The sequence below is a fragment of the Wolffia australiana genome, chromosome 18 (genome assembly GCF_029677425.1).
Source record: "Wolffia australiana isolate 7733 chromosome 18, ASM2967742v1".
NCBI lineage: Eukaryota > Viridiplantae > Streptophyta > Magnoliopsida > Alismatales > Araceae > Wolffia > Wolffia australiana.
Window position 1 is genome coordinate 6378436 of NC_135852.1, and position 22541 is coordinate 6400976.

Below are 22541 nucleotides of genomic sequence, written 5' to 3' on the forward strand. Positions count from 1 at the left end.
CAATTCGATGTGTGCATTTATTCATATCGAGATACTTTTTAACACCAACGAAAAAAAACAAATGTACCTTTCTCCTAGAGCCGCCCGCGCCAAATAATAATCGAGATGATGATTGGCTACTTATGGCATTGCGCATTTTATAATTAGCCTATGACAAATGATTGGCACAGCCAATCATTCGCCCAAATTTTTGGACGGATTGACGTGGAAGCCACATAACTTAGTTTAAAAAAATCGTTATTAAATGCCAAATAAATCATAAAATGCATTCTTTTAGCTCTAAAAATTATTTTTTGGCTCAATACTGGTAAAAACAATTATAAAAAATATGTAAAATTTTGAGATAAATTAGTTAAGGCCTTAAAAACTTCTAGCCAAGTACTTTATGCCCTGCAAAAAATAAATCTTCACTGCACTAAGGTCAAAATGTCATGTAATAAATATTGAAAAAAATAAAAGCAATCATGACACTATAGTGCAAGCTATTTATGTCCATTTAATTATGATAGCATGCAAATATGGCTAATAGAACACATATATGTATGTAATATTCATCAATTTTATATTATAAATTGCAATTTATTAGCGGGGACCCATGGCAGCTCCTTGGTCCCGCATACTGATATGGTCCCAGGAGTTGTCCAATGAAAAGACAAAGTGAAGATGCAATATTCCTTGGGATAACAAGACTGTTCACCCAGGTTCTCAAGAAATGACAACCCAGATAAAGTTTCTCATTATAGAATAAGGGAAATGCAATGGGAATAGATATAGAACTCCGTAGGAGGTGAATCGTTCCGTCGGCCCAAAAGGAGAAGGATCTTCCCCACTCAGTCTTCACTTCCAACTCCTTTTTCCCTCCTCCCACGTCCATCCGTCATCTCTTTATTCGTAGGTGTCTGTCACCTATTCGTCTTCTCTTGCGTTACCTGACGTGGAAAGAGTAATGGTCCGAATTCTATTCTTCTTCTTTGACTCCCGGTCAACACAAGTGAGGCTCGTATCACATACCTTGTACAAGTCTGCCTCAGCATACCTTCCTCTCTCTCTTATAATATAGATTCGACACTTTGAGCTTGAATCAAAATCATATGACACTAGAGAGAGTGTGGATTGAAATATGTTTGAAAATCGATATTAACTTGAGTTCATCTATGTGAGTTGAAATTATTAGACCATGATTTTTTTGTGGCTAATAAAGATCAAAGTTGAAGAAGAAATTTTCTAGACAGCTTTGGTATAAATAGTAACAGGAGGAGACTCCAATCCCATTCACGAAGCTTTGGAATATGAGGTCAATAATTGGATTCCTCGAGGGTAATATTTGTGTTTTATTTTTTTCATGTTATCTCACTCTAATTGAGGGGCTCAGTGATAACATGCATTTTTAGTACCCCAATCTGACCATATTTACATGTTTATTTCTATTAACTCAAATATATTTGCATGATATCAAGCTTAAAATGATTAAATTTATGTTTAGAATGAAATTATGAATTTTTGGCATTTCTATGCATTTTTTGTTTCTGACAACAGATTCTGAAAAAATATATTTTTTGGATCAGAATATGATGTTTCTCAAATTTTTTGACATTAAATATGTGAAGATATGATTTTCCTAAGTTGAAATATATTTATATTTGTACTTTTTTGGCCTTATTATATAAAATGGGAATTTTTGAATATACTTTAAGTCCTTTATTTCAGGACGCAACATGACGTCATTTGATTTGTCGAACGGTGATGAATCAGGATTAAGTATAATGATTCGTGATAGCCAATCATTAAGCTCAGTTAATGATTGGCATTCAGCCAATCATTTAACTAAGCCATTATGGCATCACGATTAATAATGCCATAACAGCATTTAATACTAACAAACTTGCCTTTTGACTTTTCCTAAAGTAGGTGACGTGGACCAATCAGAAAAAAGTTGTTCTTTTTTTGCCACAAATACTGGCGTGGATAGGCAAAAAACATTAAAAAATGAAAATTTTTTCTTTCTCTCGCCCTTTGGAACGGTCAACAATGATGGCCGAGCGACGTGGCAGCATGTACATGTGGCGTGCACATGTCAATTTTTTATTGGATTAGAAAGGGGAAGTCGCTGACATGGTGCGCGCTTACACAACGCCACGTGAGCTGGGAGGATATTAAATTATAACATATTAAATAATATAATATATTATAATACATTTTGTCTTTTTCCCCCTACAGGTACTCGTGACGGCTTTGAAAGGCGCGAGTGAGGAAGATGATGCGACAAGGAGTCTCAATGATTTGACAATTCAATTGAAACGGAAAAAGAGGAAGTGTCAGCGCTGATGATGAGGAGAGAGAAAAAGTCAAGGTCTAGGATTTCTCCAATTTCAAACCGCGAGATCTGACAATCCACAGCTTCCATTGAGCTGAAATTTTCAGGATTGCTTTGTCTCCCCCTCTTTACATCCATACCCTTTGATCTATAAATAGAGGCATGGATCACGATAAAATTCATCTTGAACTTGCTTCCTACTCATGTGGGCTGATTGAAAGATAGTGAGTTTTGAGGTCCATCAAGTGTGTTCTTGGTGTCTTGGGTGTATGGGAAGAAGCTTTAGAGAAGAGAGGGAGCTTACCAGCACTCGTAAATCGCCGTGATCCTGGTGCAACGTAAGGATCCATGGTAAGCATATTCGCCTTATGTTGTTTTTTCCGACATCGTCGTCAACATAATTAGAGTTTACTATCATCTTTTCACTATCACACCACCTCCTTAAATCCCCATTATCTCGCCTCTCTACCATCATACCATTCACTCACTCGATCATTATTGTATCCGACATGTTCTCTACCTCACTCATGTAACGCTTCACGTCATTCTACTTTATTTTCCTCTTTTCTTTGCTAATTTCAAGTTTGAATTATAACTATTTACAAACTTTGACTCGATATCACTCACTTCTCATCTTAATCATTGTTCCCTCTGGAGGCGATCCGTACTCATCACTATGGAAATATTCCTCAGCAAATACTGGTAAATATTTTTTATTGAATAATTTCAATTATTGACGACGAGTTAAAACCCAAAAACTGTCACTCAGATCTTTTTTGGTGAACATAATTAGGAATAGAATATAGGGTATAATACTAAATTGGACAAGATTAAGGATTTGTGTGAACCTCATTATAAAACACTGAAGCATTTGTTATCTTCCATCTCTATATGACTGTAATTACTTACCAGGTATATGTTGGGTTCTAGAGGCCTAGATCTGGATGAAGAAATCAAAACGATGCGCAGCGGAAGTCTTTTTGCGAATCGAACGGCATCGATAAAAACCATTGACACGGCGTACCTTTTCACAGATCGCATCCATAATTTCTTTGATCCCGGAGTGAGACGAGTCGAGCTGCTCAAGTGTGCAGCCTCTAGACGTATCCACGCAGTCCTCGACGCGTCGGATCTCCTCATTCTCGTTGACGAGCCCCGTTATTTCTCTGTCGGCGTCGTTACGTTGTCCCGATCACTTCAAGAATGGAGAGGGGGTGTGGGGAGAGTGGAGAAGAAGGGGAAAGGCCCCTGAACAATTCTGGCCTGGGTGAATTTCGTTCAGGGCCTTCCCCTATTTATACTAAGTGGGTATTTTTCATAAAAATCCCCAAAACTTAAGTATATCTTCCAACGTCCAAAAGACCATTTGCGTGTGACCCTCTAGGCCCATGTATCAATCTAGTTAACGACTCTAGCGGCCCAATAACATTTATTGGCCTTCCAAATTAATTAACTATATCATCATATAGATTAATTAACGTTGGATCGATTTAACCCAATCGATCGGCCGAGACTCCAACACGTGGGGTGCCAAGCTACACCTCGTATCCTAGAAGATACAAAGGAGTGTGCATTGACTCACTCATGGAAATTGTTCATCATCGGTTACCGTGTATGTATAATCCCTCATCCACTTGACGCTCCTTGGACGACTTAGGGTATGGTCAACTGTCAAACCCTAATCGGTGATCCGAGTTACTAGTGATGCATTCGGAAATCATCAGAGAACTTCGTTGCATTGTCTTCCTTGAGCTTTTACCTCTTATACCGAGGGTGGACGATCCCATCTTGACCACTCAATCGCCTTCATGTACTTCTTGATGCACCCGAACTAAGACCGTTTAAAATCCCATGACTAGAGACTCGTTGGACATAACCAAAGTACAACCGTTCGTCCACAAGACATTTTTGGTGTCTCAGGTCTAAGGACCACTTACACAATCGTGACATGAATCAACCTGATTGACAGTTTGGTATAATACCATTCAGGGATTCGTACGGATCAATTCAGTGAACTCTTTCCTCTAAAGAGCACCCACTATCTATCCTTAGTGTCGCCACACTAATGGCTATGGGACCGGCCATACTCATCATATGAGTGAGGCTAGATAGTGCTATTCTATCCGGAAACTTCGATGTCCTTCTAGCGTATCCTTGGAATAGGAATGTTTAGAACACATGCTTAAAGGCTAGTGATCTCCGTATTACGATTTCATCATAATTCACTAAGCCCGATCATGTATTCATGGACTTCATTATATGCATCACACGTGCACTATAATGAATATGTTCTATTAATGAATATGGAACGAGATGTGGAGTGTGTGATTGGCTTGCCGGCTACATATATTTCCATCAATATATTCTCTGATTTTACTTTAAAATGTTAACTCTTAATTCAACCCTCTAGTGATAAAAACTAAGAACTACTAGCCTATACTTACTGAAATGTGAACTTAGGCGAGCGGACAAATATATTCTATAAGCATACTATGTACTTTCATTTGACCCCAAGATTTAAAACTGACATAAATTTTATATTTTAAATACTTTGATCTGAACACTTTGATTGTAAACTCAGAAACAAAAATATGTACTTTATATATGATAATAAAAAAATAAATCTTATTTTTTATTATAATTTCATGTATTTCATACTTTATTCATTTAAATGTTAATAAATGAATGTTATTTATTATATTTTAAATATAATTTATAATATTTTAAAAATTAAGTTCTGATTTTTCCTAATTGTATGGTCTTTTACACTTTTTCTGATATTAATTTCATAAAGAAAATAATTTAATAAGTCAGAATATATATTTTGTATTTATTTTTAAGGTTTTATTAAATTTATAATGATATCTGGAATTTTCTGAATTTTTGTATTTTTCTGATATTTTTTGGAATTTTCTGACATTAAATTCATAAAGAAAATAATATATACATGAGAATGTGTGTATATATATCTCAATTTAGTTAAGTATTTACCTCCACTAGTTATAAATGTGCCAGTTAATTTTTTATTGTGAAAGTACATGTGGCAGCACACAATTTGATGAAAGAAAAAAGGCATATTTATTGTGACAAGATTAATTTTTTATTTTTTACTCTTTCAAGTACACATGGCATACTTTGACACAGTAAAGCATTTTAGACGAGGAAGCTCAGCTAGTGATAATAGTCTTTTTGGTGCTTTCAAGGACATGTGTCTCTGTTAGATTAAAAGTGTGAATTTAGGTGCAACTATTGGCATTTTTTGTGGAAATCAAGGGCATGTCTGAAAGCATGAATGGATCACATTTCTAAACATGTATTTTTTATGACAAGTAATTCAATGATTATTTGTCATGCTATAGATCTCTGAAGAGGAATATGAGGAGAGAGAATAAAGCAACAGTCTCCATCGATCCAACTTCAAATTGCAATATATGACAATCCTTGAAAGCACCCTTGGGCTCACATTCTAACAATAGTTTTGTATTTACACCGCTATCCATCTATGGTGTCAGGTCTATAAATAGATGCCCCACAAATCTCAGAAAAAAATGCACCCTTGGATTTTACTCATTCAAAATATCGTTTTGGTCAATTATTGAGCTTGTAGAAGGATTGAAGAAATGGTGATCTAATCAAGACTATTGAAGCAAAGCACCCTAAGCTCGTTGGGATGTGCGGATGAGGTTAGTGCATTTTTTTATTTTTCTAGACTCACATCTTCATCCTTATTCCTAGGTTGTCATCATCTAGAATAATCTAGATTTTTGTCATACCACACACAACCGTGAACGCCATTTCTCACCATTGTGTACCCCCTTCCATATTCATTGGTATCAACATTGCTAATACCACATCCCTCGCCCACTATGCCCCTCTTCCGTGCATATCTTTGCCATCTCCCCCCACATTATGCTTTGCTAAAACCACCACTCCATTACACTCGCTTCCCTTGCCACATTTCCCTGTCACCTGGTGTCACGTGGTCAAATTCTGAACTACGAACAATGCTCAGATCGAACACCTGTCGCCCTCAACGCTTGGGCAGAAATGCTGAGCAGCAGTTGCTTATGCGGTAGAAGTCTCTTGCAGAAACTTTAGATTGCTTATAGGTCAAGGAGAGAAGGTAGGGCCAGGCCCCATAAATGAATTGGGACATTGTATTACAAGGAACAAGATTATGTCATAGTTTTAGCCATTACGTGGGGGAAGACCAGGGATGATACCATAGTAACGAGATGAGTGCACGTGCACTTGGGTAGTGGAGCTCTGTGACTTGAGCCCAACAGCCACGTGTGTGCACTTTCCTTCAATGCCTCTACACATGTGCCCCCAGTCCGAGAGCCGCGCCCCATCAGTCCGTCCCAGCCTTAACGCTTCATGCACCACCAGCACCCGCACTGACACCACCGTGCTCTATCTGCATAGGTGCCACAGTGTTTTTCGCCCAGAGCCTAGGCACCGTGCGACGCAGCACTACCTATAGGGCCGCCACTCGCCCTACAGCCTTCTTGGCGCTCACTGTGTGCCAATGCCTTAGTCTCCTAATGGGTTGTCTCCTGCCCTACGCCTTGTGATAACATGCATTTCTAGTGCCTTATATGATTATAGTTACATGTTTTTCTGCATTAAATTACTCATATTTTCCTATTATCAAGCTTAAAATGATTAAATCTATTTTTAGAACGCTTTTCTGATTTTTTTTACATTTTTCAGGATTTTTATAACAATATATTCTAAAAGAATATAATTTTAGAGACAGAATATGATTTTTCTCAAACTTTTCAACATTAAATTTGGAAATATATTATTTTTCTGAGTCAAAATATATATTAATACGTATTTTTTGGGCTTTTTTTATTTAATATGAATTTTTAAGCATTTTTGGCTTTTTTTTTGCGCAAGGTGATGTGGCACACTCACAGCCATTCATTTAAAACAAAGGAAAAAATAAGAAAGAAGAGGGTGACGTGGCGCACTGACGCGCCGCGACGTCAGCCTCCAAAAAAACATGTTTTAATGTGCTTCTTTTTTTTTCTTCTCTCTTTTGTTTTTTTGACTTCTTTCTCAGCGCACGTTGCGTGGAAAACAATGAGCAGCACACGGAATATGAAAAACGCAGAATATAAGGTGCTTTGACTTTTTAACGAGCATGAAAAATGAGGATGTTGATGAGGAGAGAGAAAAAATCAAGGGCTAGGATTGCTTCAACTTCAAACGGCCATAACTTTTGGTCTACAACTCCAGTTGAGCTGAAATTTTCAGTGTTGCTTCGTCTTCCCCTCCTCTTTCTATCCGTACCCTCTATCTATAGAGGCCTGGACCATTGTGAAATTTATCTTGAACTTGCTTCCTACTTTTGTGGGCTGATTGAAAGATAGTGAGTCTTGAGATCCATCAAGAGTGTTCTTGGTGTCCTGGGTGTGTAGGAAGAAGAATTGGAGAAGAGGGGGAGCTTACCAGCACTCGTAAATCACTGTGATCTTGGCGGAACATAAGGATCTAAGGTAAGTATCGTCGCCTTACGTTGTCTCTTTCACGACGCCATAGTTAACGTAATTAGGGTTTATCATCGTTCTTGCACTCTCATTTCACTCTCTTTTCTCTTCTTTTCATCCTTGCCACCGTACCACTACAAATTCATTCACTATCCTCGTTCATACCGTCGTTCATCGTCATCTCCATCACGATCAATTACTCTTCTATTTAAGTTAAATTAACCTATAACTTACATATTTTTAATCAATATCACTAGCTCACGTACTCGAATCTTGTTTTCATCAATCCTCTTGTCGATCATCACTAGTATAAGAAAGTAATTCATTAATCATTGTTCCCTGTGGAGACGATCCATACTCATCACTAACTAAGTATTTTCAAGTATGGTTAAATTTATTTTTATTGAATAATATCAATCACCAACGACGAATTTTAACCCTAAAATATAGATTATCACCTTGCACATGCAGTACGCACGGAACATGCGCAGCTTGCGTGGTGCGAGCATGCGAGCGGCGCTCAACACATGTGCCTACGCGCCCACGCAACTCCCACACACAGTGTCTGCACCTCTACCGCCCAGCCTACGCGTCATGCACACGTGCGACACTTGGCGCCCGTGCACGCACGCCCTCGGCGGCTTGCATGCGCAACATGTGCTTGGTCTGCCCTGATTTGTCGTGCTTGCCCGCCAACAAGCATGAACACCTAACATGCATTGGCTTAAAAGACATTCCTGCCCCTATTTTGAGTCCAAGTATACAGACATGTCCTCACATTTTGCCCGCAGGCCTCTGTGCAGGAATGTCGTCTGCTTGGGCCCTTACACTTGTCGCTACACATACACTAGTTAAGGCAATTTAATTAGAATTAATTATTTTTTGCTCAAAAATCCCTTAAAATTCCTAAAGATATTCTATTATATTTGGATAAATTAGGTTAAGTAATCTGATTTCAAGTAACGCATCTTTATACTTAGATCTTCAAGTACCTGATTCCAGGAGATCTGATTACATCTAGGCACATCTAATACTCCAATTAAGTAAAGTGACGATACTCAAAGTCCTGGGCACCATGCAATACTGTGATCGGATTTGCACTCTACAACCAAGATCTGCAAGGAAAGATAATTCATAATATTATAAACACAAACACACGAAACCTTCTCTCAAACATACTTCCTCTAATTTTTAACGTACGTGTTTCTCATCGGTAAGCCTTAAGAGACCCACTCGTTCTCCACTATTCAAATGAAAAAGTTTCTTGGAGAAATCACACAGGCAAGAACTAAAACTGAGCTTGAACAAAAAACAGGGTTTATAGCTCACAGCCGAGCAAGCCTCAACAAACACCTTCCCTGTTCATGCGTCTTATTTATCTTCCCACAATTCTCACTCGACATGTGTAGCTCATGTCGATCGACAAAGAGAGAGAGAAGAAGAAGAAGAAGAAGAATGAAGAAATAATCACGCGGATTTGTGATTGACCTGAACGGGAGAGAGCCGAAGAAGATGAATATCGGCAACGCTTCCATCACAAGAACAAGATCGGCTTACGAGAGGTACCGTGCAAGCTTTATCATTCCACGCGGCCAAAACTTTTTTTTAGCATGTATATTAATAGTCGACGCAAAAAAAGTAGCTAATCTCAGACTACCACGTCTCTCTCTCTCTCCCTCCCTCTCTCTCTGTCTTTCTCTCTCTCCCTCTCTCTCTATCTATCTCTCTTTCTATCATTCTTTGTCTCCGTCTCTCTCTCTCTCTCTTTCTACCATTGTTTATCTCCGTCTCTGTCTCTCTCTCTCTCTCTCTCTCTCTCTCTCTCTCTCTCTCTCTCTCTCCCTCTCTCTCTCTCTCTCTCTCTCTCTCTCTCTCTCTCTCTCTCTCTCTCTCTCTCTCTCTCTCTCTCTCTCTCTCTCTCTCTCTCTCTCTCTCTACCTCCCTCTCTCTCTCTCTCTCTCTCTACCTCCCTCTCTCTCTCTTTTTCTCCCACTACCTTCCTCTCTCTTTGTCTCTTTCTCTCCCTCTCTCTCTCTATCTCTCCCTCTCTCTCGCTCTCCCTCTACCTCCCTCTCTATCTCTCTCTCCGCTTCTCTATCGATCTCTCCCTCTCTCTCTCTCTTTCGCCCCCTCTCTCCATCGATACCCATTCCTCTATCTCTCTCTCTCTTTCTCTCCCTCTCTCTCTCCCTCTCTCTCTCTCTCCCTCTCCCTCCCTCTCTCTCTCTCTCTCCGCCTCTCTATCGATCTCTCCCTCTCTCTCTCTCTCTTTCGCCCCCTCTCTCCATCGATACCCATTCCTCTATCTCTCTCTCTCTCTCTTTCTCTCCCTCTATCTCCCTCTCTCTCCGACTCTCTCCATCTATCTCCCTCTCTCTCTCTCTCTCTGCCTGGTCCATCACCGCCTGGCTCGATCATCACGAACGCCGGCTCGGCCGATGAAGAACCGTCGCTGGTTTTGATTCGCAGAAGAAAAGTAGTAATCTCGAGCGAGGATGGCGGACGGGGTGAAGCAGATTTTACAGACGCCGATTCAGCTGGCGGACCAGGTGACGAAGCTGGCCGACGACGTGCACTCGTCGTTCCGCGCCGACTGCGCGGAGCTCAAGTCCAAGACGGAGCGCCTGGCCGAGCTCCTCCGGCAGGCGGCGCGCGCAGACCTCTGCGAGCGCCCCACCCGCCGGATAATGGACAACACGGAGCAGGTCCTCGACAAGGCCCTCGCGCTGGTCTGCAAGTGCCGCGAAGCCCACGGCCTCGTCAAGCGCGTCTTCACCATCATCCCCTCCGCGGCCTTCAAAAAGATGTCTTCTTTGCTCGAAAACTCCATCGGCGACGTCTCCTGGCTGCTCCGCGTCTCCGCCACCGGCGACGACGACGGCGCAGGCTACCTCGGCCTCCCCCCCATCGCCTCCAACGAGCCCATCCTCTGCCTCATCTGGGAGCAGATCGCCAAGCTCAACAACGGCTCTCTCGACGAGCGCGCCGACGCGGCCGCCTCCCTCGTCTCCTTCGCCCGCGACAACGAGCGCTACGGCAAGCTCATCGTGGAGGAAGGCGGGGTCGCGCTCCTCCTCAGGCTGATCAAGGAGGGCCGATCCGACGGCCAGGAGAGCGCCGCCCGCGCGATCGGCCTCCTCGCCCGCGACGCCGAGAGCGTCGACCAGATGCTCCTCGCCGGCGCGGTCACCGTCGTGTCGAAGATCCTCAAGGAGGGTCCGATGAAGGTCCAGGCCGCGGTCGCCTGGGCCGTGGCCGAGCTCGCCGCCGCCCAGCCCAAGTGCCAGGACCTCTTCGCCCAGACCAACGTCATCCGCCTCCTCGTCGGCCATCTCGCCTTCGAGACCCTCCAAGAGCACAGCAAGTACTCCGTCCCGTCCAAAGCCAAGCTCTCCATCCACTCCGTCGTCCTCGCCAACAAGCAGCACATCTCTCTCTCCGGCGCGAGCTCGAAAGGCCGCGACTTGGAGGACGGGGAGACGAAGGCCGCCATGAAGGCCATGGCCGCGAAGGCGCTCTGGCAGCTCACCAAGTCCAACCCCGCCGTCTCGCGCGCCATCGCCGAGTCGCGCGCTCTGCTCTGCTTCGCCGCGCTCCTCGAGAAGGGCCCCCACGCGGTGCAGTACAACTCCGCCATGGCGCTCATGGAGATAGCCCGCGTGGCGGAGAAGGACGACGAGCTGAGGCGGTCGGCGTTCAAGCCCAACTCCCCCGCCTGCCGCGCCGTCGTCGACCAGCTCCTCAGAGTGGTGGACCGCGGCGAGCCCGGCGAGCTTCTTCTCCCCTGCGTGACCGCCATCGGTTGCCTTTCCAGGACGTTCCGCGCGACGGAGACGCGGGTCATCGGCCCGCTCGTCCGCCTCCTCGACGAGAGAGAAGACCAGGTGGCGAGAGAGGCGGCCGTGGCGCTGGGGAAGTTCGCTTGCACGGGGAATTATCTTCACGTGGATCATTGCAAGGCGATTATCGCCGCGGGGGGGGCGGGGCATCTCGTGCAGTTGGTGTATTTTGGGGCGCAGCCGGCGCTGCAGATTGACGCGCTGGTGCTGCTTTGCTACGTTGCGCTGCATGTTCCTCAGCACGAGGCGCTGATCAAGGCGGAGGCGCTGACGGTGCTGGAGTGGGCTTCGAAGCAGGGCTTCGTGGTGCAGGACCCGGCCGTGGAGGAGCTGCTGGGTGAGGCCAAGGGGGCGCTGGAGCTGTACCAGTCCAGAGGCTCCAGGGCGTTTCCCTGACTCGGGCTTGTGTCCACTCCTCCCAACTAGTTGATTAACTCCATGAACCACGCACACCCCCCGACCCCCAATTTTTTTCAGCGATACGCTTGCTGCGATCCTTTCTGCCTCTCTGTCTCTCCGTCTCTCGGTCTCTCTGTCTCTCAGTCTCCCTGCCACTCTCCGTCTATGTGTCTCTCTCTCTCTGTCTCTTTCCGTCTATATCTCTCTCTCTCTGTATGACTTTATGTCTGTCTGTCTATCTCCCTCTCTCTCTCCTCTCTCTACGTCTCTGCCTCTCTCTCTGTCTGTCTCTCTCTTTCCTCTCTCTACGTCTCTTCCTCTCTCTCTGTCTGTCTCTCTCTTTCCTCTCTCTACGTCTCTTCCTCTCTCTGTCTGTCTCTCTCTTTCCTCTCTCTACGTCTCTTCCTCTCTCTGTCTGTCTCTCTCTTTCCTCTCTCTACGTCTCTTCCTCTCTCTCTCTCTCTGTCTGTCTCTCTCTTTCCTCTCTCTACGTCTCTTCCTCTCTCTCTCTCTCTCTGTCTCTCTCTTTCCTCTCTCTCTGCCTGTCTCTCTCTGTCTGTCTCTCTCTTTCCTCTCTCTCTGCCTGTCTCTCTCTGTCTGTCTCTCTCTTTCCTCTCTCTCTGCCTGTCTCTCTTTCCTCTCTCTCTTTCTCTCTCTGCGTCTCTCTCTATATGCCTGTCTCTCTATCTCACCGTCTGTGTGTCTCTCTCTCTGTCTCTCTGTCTCTGTCTCTGTCTGTCTATCTCTCTCTCTATCCTTCTGTATGTCTTTATATCTCTCTCTCTCTTTCCTCTCTCTACGTCTCTGCTTCTCTCTGTCTGTCTCTCTCTTTCCTCTCTATCTCTTTCCTCTCTCTCTATGCCTGTCTCTCTCGTTCTTTCTCTCCCTCTCTCTCTCTCTCTCTCCCTCTTTCCCCCTCTCTGTCTCTCTCTCTCCTATTTCACTCACCCTCTCTCGCTTTCCTTTCTTTCATCTCTTTCCTCTCTCCCTCTCTCTCTCTTTCTCTCTCTCTATCTCTCACACACTCCCCTCTCCCTCTCTTTCTCTCTCTTTCTTTCCTCTCTCTCCCTCTCTGTCTCTCACTCTCTCCCTCTCTCTCCCTCTCTATGTCTCTCTTTGTGTCTCTCTCTTATCTCTCTCTTTCATGTCTCCCCCTTCTCCCTGCTTCTCTCTATGTCTTTCTCTCTTCTCTCTTTCCTCTCCCTCTGTCTCTCTCTCCCTCTCTATGTCTCTCTTTCCTCTCTCTCCCCTTCTCTCTTTTCTCTCTCTCTATCTCTACTTCCCTCTCTCTTTGCTCTCTCTCTTCCCTTCTCTCTTTTCTCTCTATCTATCTCTACTTCCCTCTCTCTTTCCTCTCCCTCTTTCTCTCTCTCCCTATCTATGTCTCTCTTTCCTCTCCCGCTTCCCTTCTCTCTTTACTCTCTCTATCTCTACTTCCCTCTCTCACACACTCTCCCTCTCTCTTCTCTCTCCCTCCTCTTCCTCTCTCTATCCCTCTCTCTGTCTCTCTCTTCTATTTCTCTCACCCTCTCTCTCCTCTCTCCCTCTCTCACTTTCCTCTCCTGTCTCTTTCCTGATGGAAATATTTGTGGCAACAAGCAAATCACACATTTCATATTTCATTCTATGTTCATTAATTGAACATATTCATTGTAGTGCGCGTGTGATGCCTATAATGAAATCTATGAATATGTGATCGAACTTAAAGAATTACGATGATATCATAATGCGGAGAGAACTAGTCGCTTAGTATGTATTCTAAATATTCATATTCGAATGATACTCGAGAAGGAAGTAGAAACATCCTGATATAATAGCACTATCTAGACTCACTCATATGATGAGTATGGCTGGTCCCATAGCCATTAGTATGGAAACACTAAACATAGATAGTGGGTGCTCTTTACTGGAAGAGTTCACTAGATTGATCCATACAAATCCCTGAATGGTATCATACCAAACTATCAATCTAGTTGATTTACATCACATTTGTGTAAGTGGTCCTTAGACCTGAGACACCGAAGACGTCTTGTGAACGGATAGTTGTACTTTGACTATGCTTTACGCATCCCTAAGTCTTGTGGACAGGTGACTGCTCAAGGAAGTCGACGCAATGAAGTTCTTGGCCAAGGCAATGAAATATTAGAGGAGTTCTTCAATGATTTTCAAACGCATTAATACTAACTCGAATGACCAATTAGGGTTTGACAATTGACCATACCCTAAGTCGTCTTTGGAGCATCAAGTGGATGAGGGACTATAGGTACATGATTATCGATGACAACAATATCTATGAGTGAATCGATACACACTCCTTGTATCTTATAGAGCAAGAGGTGCAGTTTGGTACCCCAAGTGCTGGAGACTCAACCTATTGATTGGGTTAGATCGATCCAATTTTAATTGATCTATATAATTTTATAATTAATTAATTTAGAAGGCCAATCAAGGTTATTTGGCCGATGGAATCGTTAACTAGACGGATACATGGGCCTAAAGTGTCACACGCAAATGGTCTTTTGGGTGTCAAAAGATACACTTGTTTTGAGAGTTTTTATGAAAAATACCCACTTAATATAAATAGGAAAATGCCTTAAACAAAATTCACACAAGCCATGATTGTTTAGGGGCCTTCCCCTTATTCTCCCTTCTCCCCATGACTCCTCTCCATTCCTAATGTTACCGGGAAGACTTAGCGAATACGACGGAGATTGAGTAGGGCTCGTCAATTAGAAGGAGGAGATCCGACGTGCAGAGTAATGTGTGGATATTTCTAGAGGTTACACATATGAGCAGCACTACACAACTTGTTCAAAGATTAAAGGAACTATGGATGTGATATGTGCCTAGGTAATTTGTTTAATGATTTTAATGATATTGTTTGATTTTATTTAATGTCTTTCAATGCGTGGAATCCTCGTCTTTGTCAAAATCAAGGCCTCTAGAACCCAACATTTCCTATCTCTCTCACCCTCTGTTTCCTCTCTCTCTATCTCTTACTCTCTCCCTCTTCCTCTCGCTCCCTCTCCCTCTCCTCTCTCTACTTTCCTATCTGCCCCTCTATCTCTCACTCCCCTACTCTCTTTCCTCTCTCACTGTCTCTCCCAATCAAAACATTTCTCCAAAAAACTATGGTCGGGGTGGATAATTATTCTATCATGATATGTTGATGTCCTTCTCAAATATCCTATGAATAGGGATGTTTTGGATTCTTGTTCATGTAAGTAATCACATTATATCATCATAATTGACTCATCATTGCACTTATCATTGTACTTCATGATAAGCATCACAAGTGAATGATAATGAATAAAATTTTTATTGATGTAGAATGTGTATTGACTCATTGGCCATGTAATTCCATCGTCAGCATCATATATGCATGTTTTGAAAGACTTTGTGAAATGGGTCAAATGTAATGGAACTGTGGAGAAGAGGTTGAGGTTGACAAGAAAATCCGGGATGTAGAGGATTACACAGAGAGATTTGGAGTAGGTGGGACAGATATTTCCATATCCTTTGATGAGATAAGAATAAGCATCCACAATGGATATAGATAGAAGAGGACTAGAGGAAATAAGTTTGGGAGTAGAGGGAAGAGTTATTTATTATATGAGTACAAGGCCCAGAGTGAATGATTGAAGATGAATTCTTAGAAGCAATACTCGTTTACTTGAGTAGAAGCATAAGCAGTCATTAGAGAGGAGGATATATAAGTCATATTTCTCTTATTCATTCTTCATATTGTCTACTTTGAAAGAGAGATGGACCATTGGCCTAGGAGTGGCGGTGGTCGAAGATGCAAGGAGACAAGTAACTATGCTAGTAAGGACAGCCATACTTCTTCCGGCATTTTTTATGGGGACAATTAATCACTTCTAGCGCATGTATTAGAAATGAACAATTGAGCCAGCTAGGTTGACCAAACTCTTCTGTTTTTATTTTTTACCTCTCTTTCTAAAATGTGTCTATTCATATTTGAAATTTTCATTTAATAAGATTTTAATTATCAAAATTTATCCTTCCCACTTTATCATTACATTTATGGTAACTTTGAACCAACCATTGCATTTTATGCCATAATAAAGAGAAATCCTAAAAATGACTTAATGGCGCTGAAGATGACAAGGAAAGAGAATTTTTTTGATTAAATGAACAGTTAGAAATCGTCCAACTTCAAGGCTTGATATCTGACAATCTATGATCCTCTATTTGATCGATGGAGCTTTGAATTAATGTTCGTGCTCCTAACCCTAATTTTGTGATTTAATATGTTGAGAGATATCGATCTGTCGATAGATCACGATCTCTCCTCCTTTGTTGGATCGATGGATCTTTGAATTTTTGCTCTCGTTCCAGACCCTGAATGAAAATTTAACTTAAATAGCTTGTTATTTTCATTAAAATTAAAGGTTCTAGATGCACATTACGTTCGTGTTCGTTCACGAACGAACCGAACACGAACACAATTTTTGTTATGTTCGTTCGTCGTCGAACAGTGTTCGTTCGACGATGAAACATGAACTTCCCAACCCTAGTCCTTCTTGAGTATTCTTCTATTATGAATATTTAGAACATATGTTCAAAGAGTAATGATCATCATATTTTTGTTGCATCGCAATTTACTTAGTCATTACATGTATTCATGGACTTCAATTATTAGCATCACACATGCATTCTAATGAATATATTGCATATGTGACTATTGAAAGATATGTAGAATGTGATTAACTTGCATGCTAAATTTATTTCCTACATTACATTTATTTCTCATCCGGCAACATCTATCCATCCTTACCAAATCCATAATGCATGTAATCATAAACCAGTATGTCTCCCGTTCCATTTTTAATGTATATGCACTGTTTACAAGCATCACATTTACCTTTGCACTCTGGGGTACTCTAACTCTAGATATGCGATGGAAAAAGGTTATCAAAGTTGGCCATTGGCTACTACTCGTACATTGGCGAGAATCTAGGCACATGGCACACACAAGAGTAAAAAGTGGTATCTCTCTCAAGTGCATAAACTTAATATAATGCAAAGGTTGAGACTTCTTGTGAGATGGTGCACTACACTCCATGTAGGAACATTGGGTTTGCTTCCTTAACACCAATGGCATGCAATGTGACAACTATGTGGGCATCTTCTTTGCAGGAAAACTACATTTTGTGAACACGCCAAGCATAACTAGATTAACTGACTTATGATACAATGTATAAGGCATTATCTCCAGTCAACACATGACTTATTATTAGTTAGTAAACATATTCATGAAAAATCTCTATGAATCTTCATATTGATAAACCATTAATTAGTTTTCATTTATGTCGTTTAAGGTTTCTGATTTATGTAACAATATTTTTTAATTATCCTTACAAGGATAGTGTAAGGGTTGAATCCCCAGGGAGTAAGTATTGAATGAGAGAATGTTAACCTTAATTTATTTTTTTGGATTATATATTATTTAATAATTTAATATAAGTTAATAAAGTAATGAAAATTAATTAAAAATAAATCCAAGATGAGGAAGCAATCTGTCCTGTTTATCCAAATTTAATTAAAGTTTTACAATAGGTTTCACGCTTTATGGAATTTTTAAAAGAGAAATAATAATAAAATCCAATTAATTATAATTAAATACCATAGTCACCGGGTGACAGTTGATGGAAATGACATGAACAAAGTGATGGAGATGAATGAAATACTCCCACTAGTTGCAAGGGAGATTGTGATGGATACATGCATATTGGTGGCAAAAAAGTGGTATGGGTTTTCCATTGTTGGCGATGACAAAGATGGAGGTGGATACGAGTCAACAAGTGGGATCACTTGCAGCGCGTGTGATGTAGAAAAACCTAGACTATTCTTTTATGAACAAGATGCAAATCTAAAAAAGATGAAGGTTACACTAACCTCATTGTCGTGTGCCCTACGAGCTGAGGGGGGGATACAAACATATATATATTTGTATAGAGATAGATAGATAGATAGATAGATAGAGAGAGAGAGAGAGAGAGAGAGAGAGAGAGAGAGAGAGAGAGGAGAGAGAGATGTACACACACATAAACGTAGAGAGTGAGAGGCGACAAAATGCATCTCAAAGGAAGAGGACCAAGAGGGCAAGAAAATGAGAAGTAACATTTTATCTCCATCTCTGCGAGAGGAGACAACTGTAAGGCTTCAAATCGGAGCTTTCCATTACGACGATTAAATCCCACATCGGCTGTCTTCAAAAACTTGAAGACCGGGTGTTAATATATTTGCTCCACATGCCTTGATATCCCTTACGCAGCCGCGTAGTGAGCACAGAGCGAACTATTCTTTCGCCTTTTACTAAAGAATTCCGTGTGCGCGCCACACAAAGCGGCATACGCTTATTTTTGGAGGGTCGCCAGTCAAACACTGCCGACCCCATCAAATTAAGATGAAATTCTCTCTACTTTGACAAAATATATCGAGCAACGTTAGTCTCTGCCAAAATATTATTTATCGATTACGGGGATCTAAGGCGATGATGAAGATTAGGATACTAATCAGAATGCCATCGATCCCGTTTCCTTGCAGGCTCGTGCAAGTAATGATTCTTCGCATTGTTCGTTGATCTCTCTCATTGTTTGGTTTCATGGTCAAAAGTAGTGATTATATGCCATAATATTTAGGGGATTCTGAGGCGAGATTGAAGAGTAGTATATTAGTCAGAATGCCATGATAATACCAACGATTCCGTTTCCTTGCAGGCTCCTGCAGGTAATGATTCTTCGCTTTGTTCGTTGATCTCTCTCATTGTTTGGTTTCATGGTCAAAAGTAGTGATTATATGCCGAAGTCGCGAGTGAATAAGAGGGTTCGATGAACACCGCAAGAGATCAGAGTACCTGATTTCTCTGAATCTTGATTGTTGTTCCTTCGTAGGATCAGAATTTTCTGTGTTCCGTGATTTCTTTAGTGTCTCTGTCATAGGTTCAAACTTAGAAATTATATTCCGAAATGAATGAATAAGAGAGATCAATGAGTTCAGGAAGAGATCAGAGTCCCAGATTGATCTGAATCTTGATCAGAATCTTTGCCGTGTTCCCTGATTTCTTTAGTGTCTCAGTTATAGGTCTAAAACTAGGGTTTTGTTTTTTGAACTGAAAGAATAAAAGACAACGCAAGATATCAGAGTCCTTGATTCCCCTTAAATGTTAATCGATGTTCCATCGTAGGGTTAAATTCTTCTGTGTTCTCTGATTTCTCTTATTTTTCGGTTCTACTTTCAACATTAAGGATTACATTCCGAAGAAGGGAGTAAATTAGAGCGATCGACGAGCGTGGCAAACTATCAGAGTCCTTGAACTCTCAAAATTTCAATCGATGTTCCTTTGTAGGGTCAGATTCTTCGACGTGTACTCCGGTTTCTCTAATTTCTCGGTTTTACGTTCAAAATTAAGGATTTTTTCCCGAAGAAGTGAATGAATTAGAGAGATCGATGAGCACAACAGAATATCGGAGTCCTTTCATCCGAAGTGGGGATAAAATCGTTCTGTCCTGATCTTGGATCTCTCTTATCTCGTCAGTTCTCAGTTTCAAATCCAGTAAAACGATGAACTAGGGTTAAAGAAGAGATCGAAGTCCCTGTTTCCTTAGAAAAAACTCATTCTCTGGCAGATAAAAAAACTACATTTCTCGAATACAGGTGATTTTTGTTCTGAATGTTGAATCTAAATTGAGAATCGCAAGTTTTTTACTAGAATTATCTGGATTTCGAAGTTTATTCTCTGAGATGAAAGATGTTCATCGCTCGGTTTTATGCGAGGATCAATTTTGTCACGACCAAGATTTATGCATTCATTGTCGATTGAGTTATACTGGGACTTATCATCAGATTGACGAGTTAAATATGAGGGCAATTGTTGATGAAAGTATAGTGACGCTTTTTAATGAATGATGCACATTTGCTGATTGTTCAGCTCAATCGTCTTACAAACTTTATAATCGGCTATTTTTCTCTGAGTTTACTTGTTCATAGTCTGCTTATGATTGCATTGGCTTTGATATTTTGATAAAAATTTTTCCATGAAAGTTACACTAGCAAAGGAATTTTTCTTTAGCTATTTTCCAGATAATGCCGATTGGAATCCATGTATGTATTTATAAATTTCTGGTGCAAGTGATATGGAGTCTGGCGATAGAGATAGAGATAGAGACATGAATACAGATTGAAGATGGCGATGAAGACATAGATCGAGAATGAGATGGAGATTCAGATGGTGTTTGAGGTAGAGAATGCGATGGAGATTCAATTGCAAATAAAAAGATAGAGAATCACCAGTTAGGGCTAGAGATGGGTATAGACATAGGGAGAGATAGAGATGAAGAAAGACAGAGAGATGTAAATATGATGCAGATACATATACAGATGAGCGTAGACATTGATGCTCTCACCTATTTGGTTGGGAAATAAAAACGGTGTTTGGGATTGTTAGAGAAAGATACAGGGAGTGACAATGATAAAGGTGGAGATGGAGATAGAGATAGCGATTTTGACATGAATAAGAAAAAAAGTTGAAGATGGAGGTAAGAACCGTTAAAGGTAGATATATAGATAGAGATAAGAACTGAGATACAATATAGATGTAGAGATAGAGGTTAAAGCTGAGGGAAAGATACTAGTAGAGAGATGTAGAAAAAGGTAGATATATTGATTGAGATACATACAAATAAAGGATGATGTTGGAATTGATGGAGCGCCTGGAAAAAGCTGCGAGGTGCAACATGTGGAACTGGTTTGATTGATAGATGAATGAATAGATAGATAGACAGACATTTTGAGCTTCTACTGATTGATCTGTGATATGGATAGACATATAATTCTATATATCCATCCATCTATAATTTTTCTTGTTTTTTAAAAATCATTCCTCCTTTGTTTTTCTTTTTTTTTTAAACTCATCCATCTATATACATAGATAGATGGATGGATGTATTGACCGTCAAAACCCAATAGAAAAATTGCTATGATCCACTTCAAACGAAAGAGAAATGAGTTCAGAAAATAAGAAAAACAAAATAGAATGATACTTCTATCCCTCTTTTGCTTTTAGTGGCCTTCTCCTTCTCTTTTGTTCTGTATCTCCAGGGAAGAGTTCCTTATTCCTTCTTGAAGCCTTCTTCTAGAGGATGATATCTCTTGTTCTCATCCCATTGCTCTTTCATCTGCTGATGCTTTTCACTGTCCTTTTATTTCACATCCATTTCTTATTGCATTTGATTAATGCCAGGAAATGGATTACTGATTCAGACTTATCATGAATAGTGATCTGATCCACAACAAAAATCCAAATTATGTATCAAGAAACATGTAACCCTTCAAGAACCTTCAGACTGAGGGATCCGGATCAAGAACAACATGGGAGGTTAGAGATTGTTGAATAGCAAGAGAGGTAGGATAATGGAGATGTTCCTGATGGAGGTCCCCCCTTCTGGTTAGCAGGCCTGATCCTGCTGAACAGCCCTGTGGTTGCTCTGCAACCGTAATTCTTGAAACGACTTTAGAATAATGATGTATTTTTGTCTCTCATCTCCTCTTTATTTATGGTTGCCACTTTGTCGGGTGACCACCTTAAATCACTTTTCAAAAAAAATCCCCTCTTTATTTATAGGATCTCATTTCCTCCCTTACCCTTCATATGCTGATGTGGATCTCCCCCTTTTCCTGGCTGGCCTCTAGTATATTTTTTAATAGAACTTATCAATTAGGAACACTGAGATACATGCATACATATATCTCTCCAGCTAATGCAGAAAATATAATGCGAAGAACCCGAGAATTCTTATAGAAGAAGATAGGGATAGAGGAAGAACAGTAAGATCATAGCCATGAACTCGGAGGGAGCGGGAGAACGCCAGGAAGATCACCGGCCAAGGTAGAAGAGGGACCAGCAAAATTGACGTCGGCACGACAGAGATATAGAAGCCCAAAAAATACTTTTGATTTACTTCTTGTCTGCCCTCTTAAAGGGAGGCCTACCCTTATTCAAGATTAATATGAGCATAGTGGAAAATGAAAAAATCCCCCTAGATGGTAAAATGACATAAATATCATAGTTATTAATGGCCATCATGTCATATGCTGTTCAATCTGCAAAGAAGTATTCAATATGTATCTAATTTCGCCCACCAAAAGAGTTGTAAAAACTTCCAAGACCTTGAAACACTCAAGGTGTTAGTACTCTTTTATTTAGTTGAAACAATTTCAGAGTAATTATTGCTAATTGACAAGATAATAATGACATAGTAATTGAGATTAATTTTCTTGGCAGATGTAGCACTACGATATTAGGTGAAGAAAATAATATGTGCTATAGTTATTCTGAGTATTAAGTCACAACTTCATGAATCAAAGTTTGTTTCAGCTCTTACTGGATATGAAATTAACCCCACGCAATATGATAATCATATTTTGAATTTAGCTTTTTTTGGAAAATAGCTCTTGTGATTTATTTACAAG

At 41.0% G+C, this 22541-nt stretch overlaps 1 protein-coding gene, 1 long non-coding RNA gene and 1 other non-coding gene across 4 annotated transcripts; all 3 read left to right on the top strand.

Moving 5' to 3' along the window:
• Positions 1–10088: 10088 nt before the first annotated feature.
• On the top strand, positions 10089–12153 carry LOC144715012 (uncharacterized). The gene has a single exon (XM_078589853.1). It carries the CDS (start codon positions 10305–10307, stop codon positions 12042–12044), a length of 1740 nt encoding a protein of 579 aa, XP_078445979.1. The 5' UTR covers positions 10089–10304; the 3' UTR covers positions 12045–12153.
• Positions 12154–18174: 6021 nt separating this feature from the next.
• LOC144715266 (uncharacterized) lies at positions 18175–21690 on the top strand. Of its 2 annotated transcripts, XR_013584567.1 has the most exons (3): positions 18290–18627; positions 18713–18800; positions 21313–21690. It is a non-coding gene; the product is annotated as an uncharacterized LOC144715266 (long non-coding RNA). The 2 variants fall into 2 exon arrangements; XR_013584566.1 differs by having other exon boundaries at positions 18175–18800.
• LOC144715363 (U5 spliceosomal RNA) lies at positions 18344–18457 on the top strand. The gene has a single exon (XR_013584596.1). It is a non-coding gene; the product is annotated as a U5 spliceosomal RNA (small nuclear RNA).
• Positions 21691–22541: the final 851 nt, after the last annotated feature.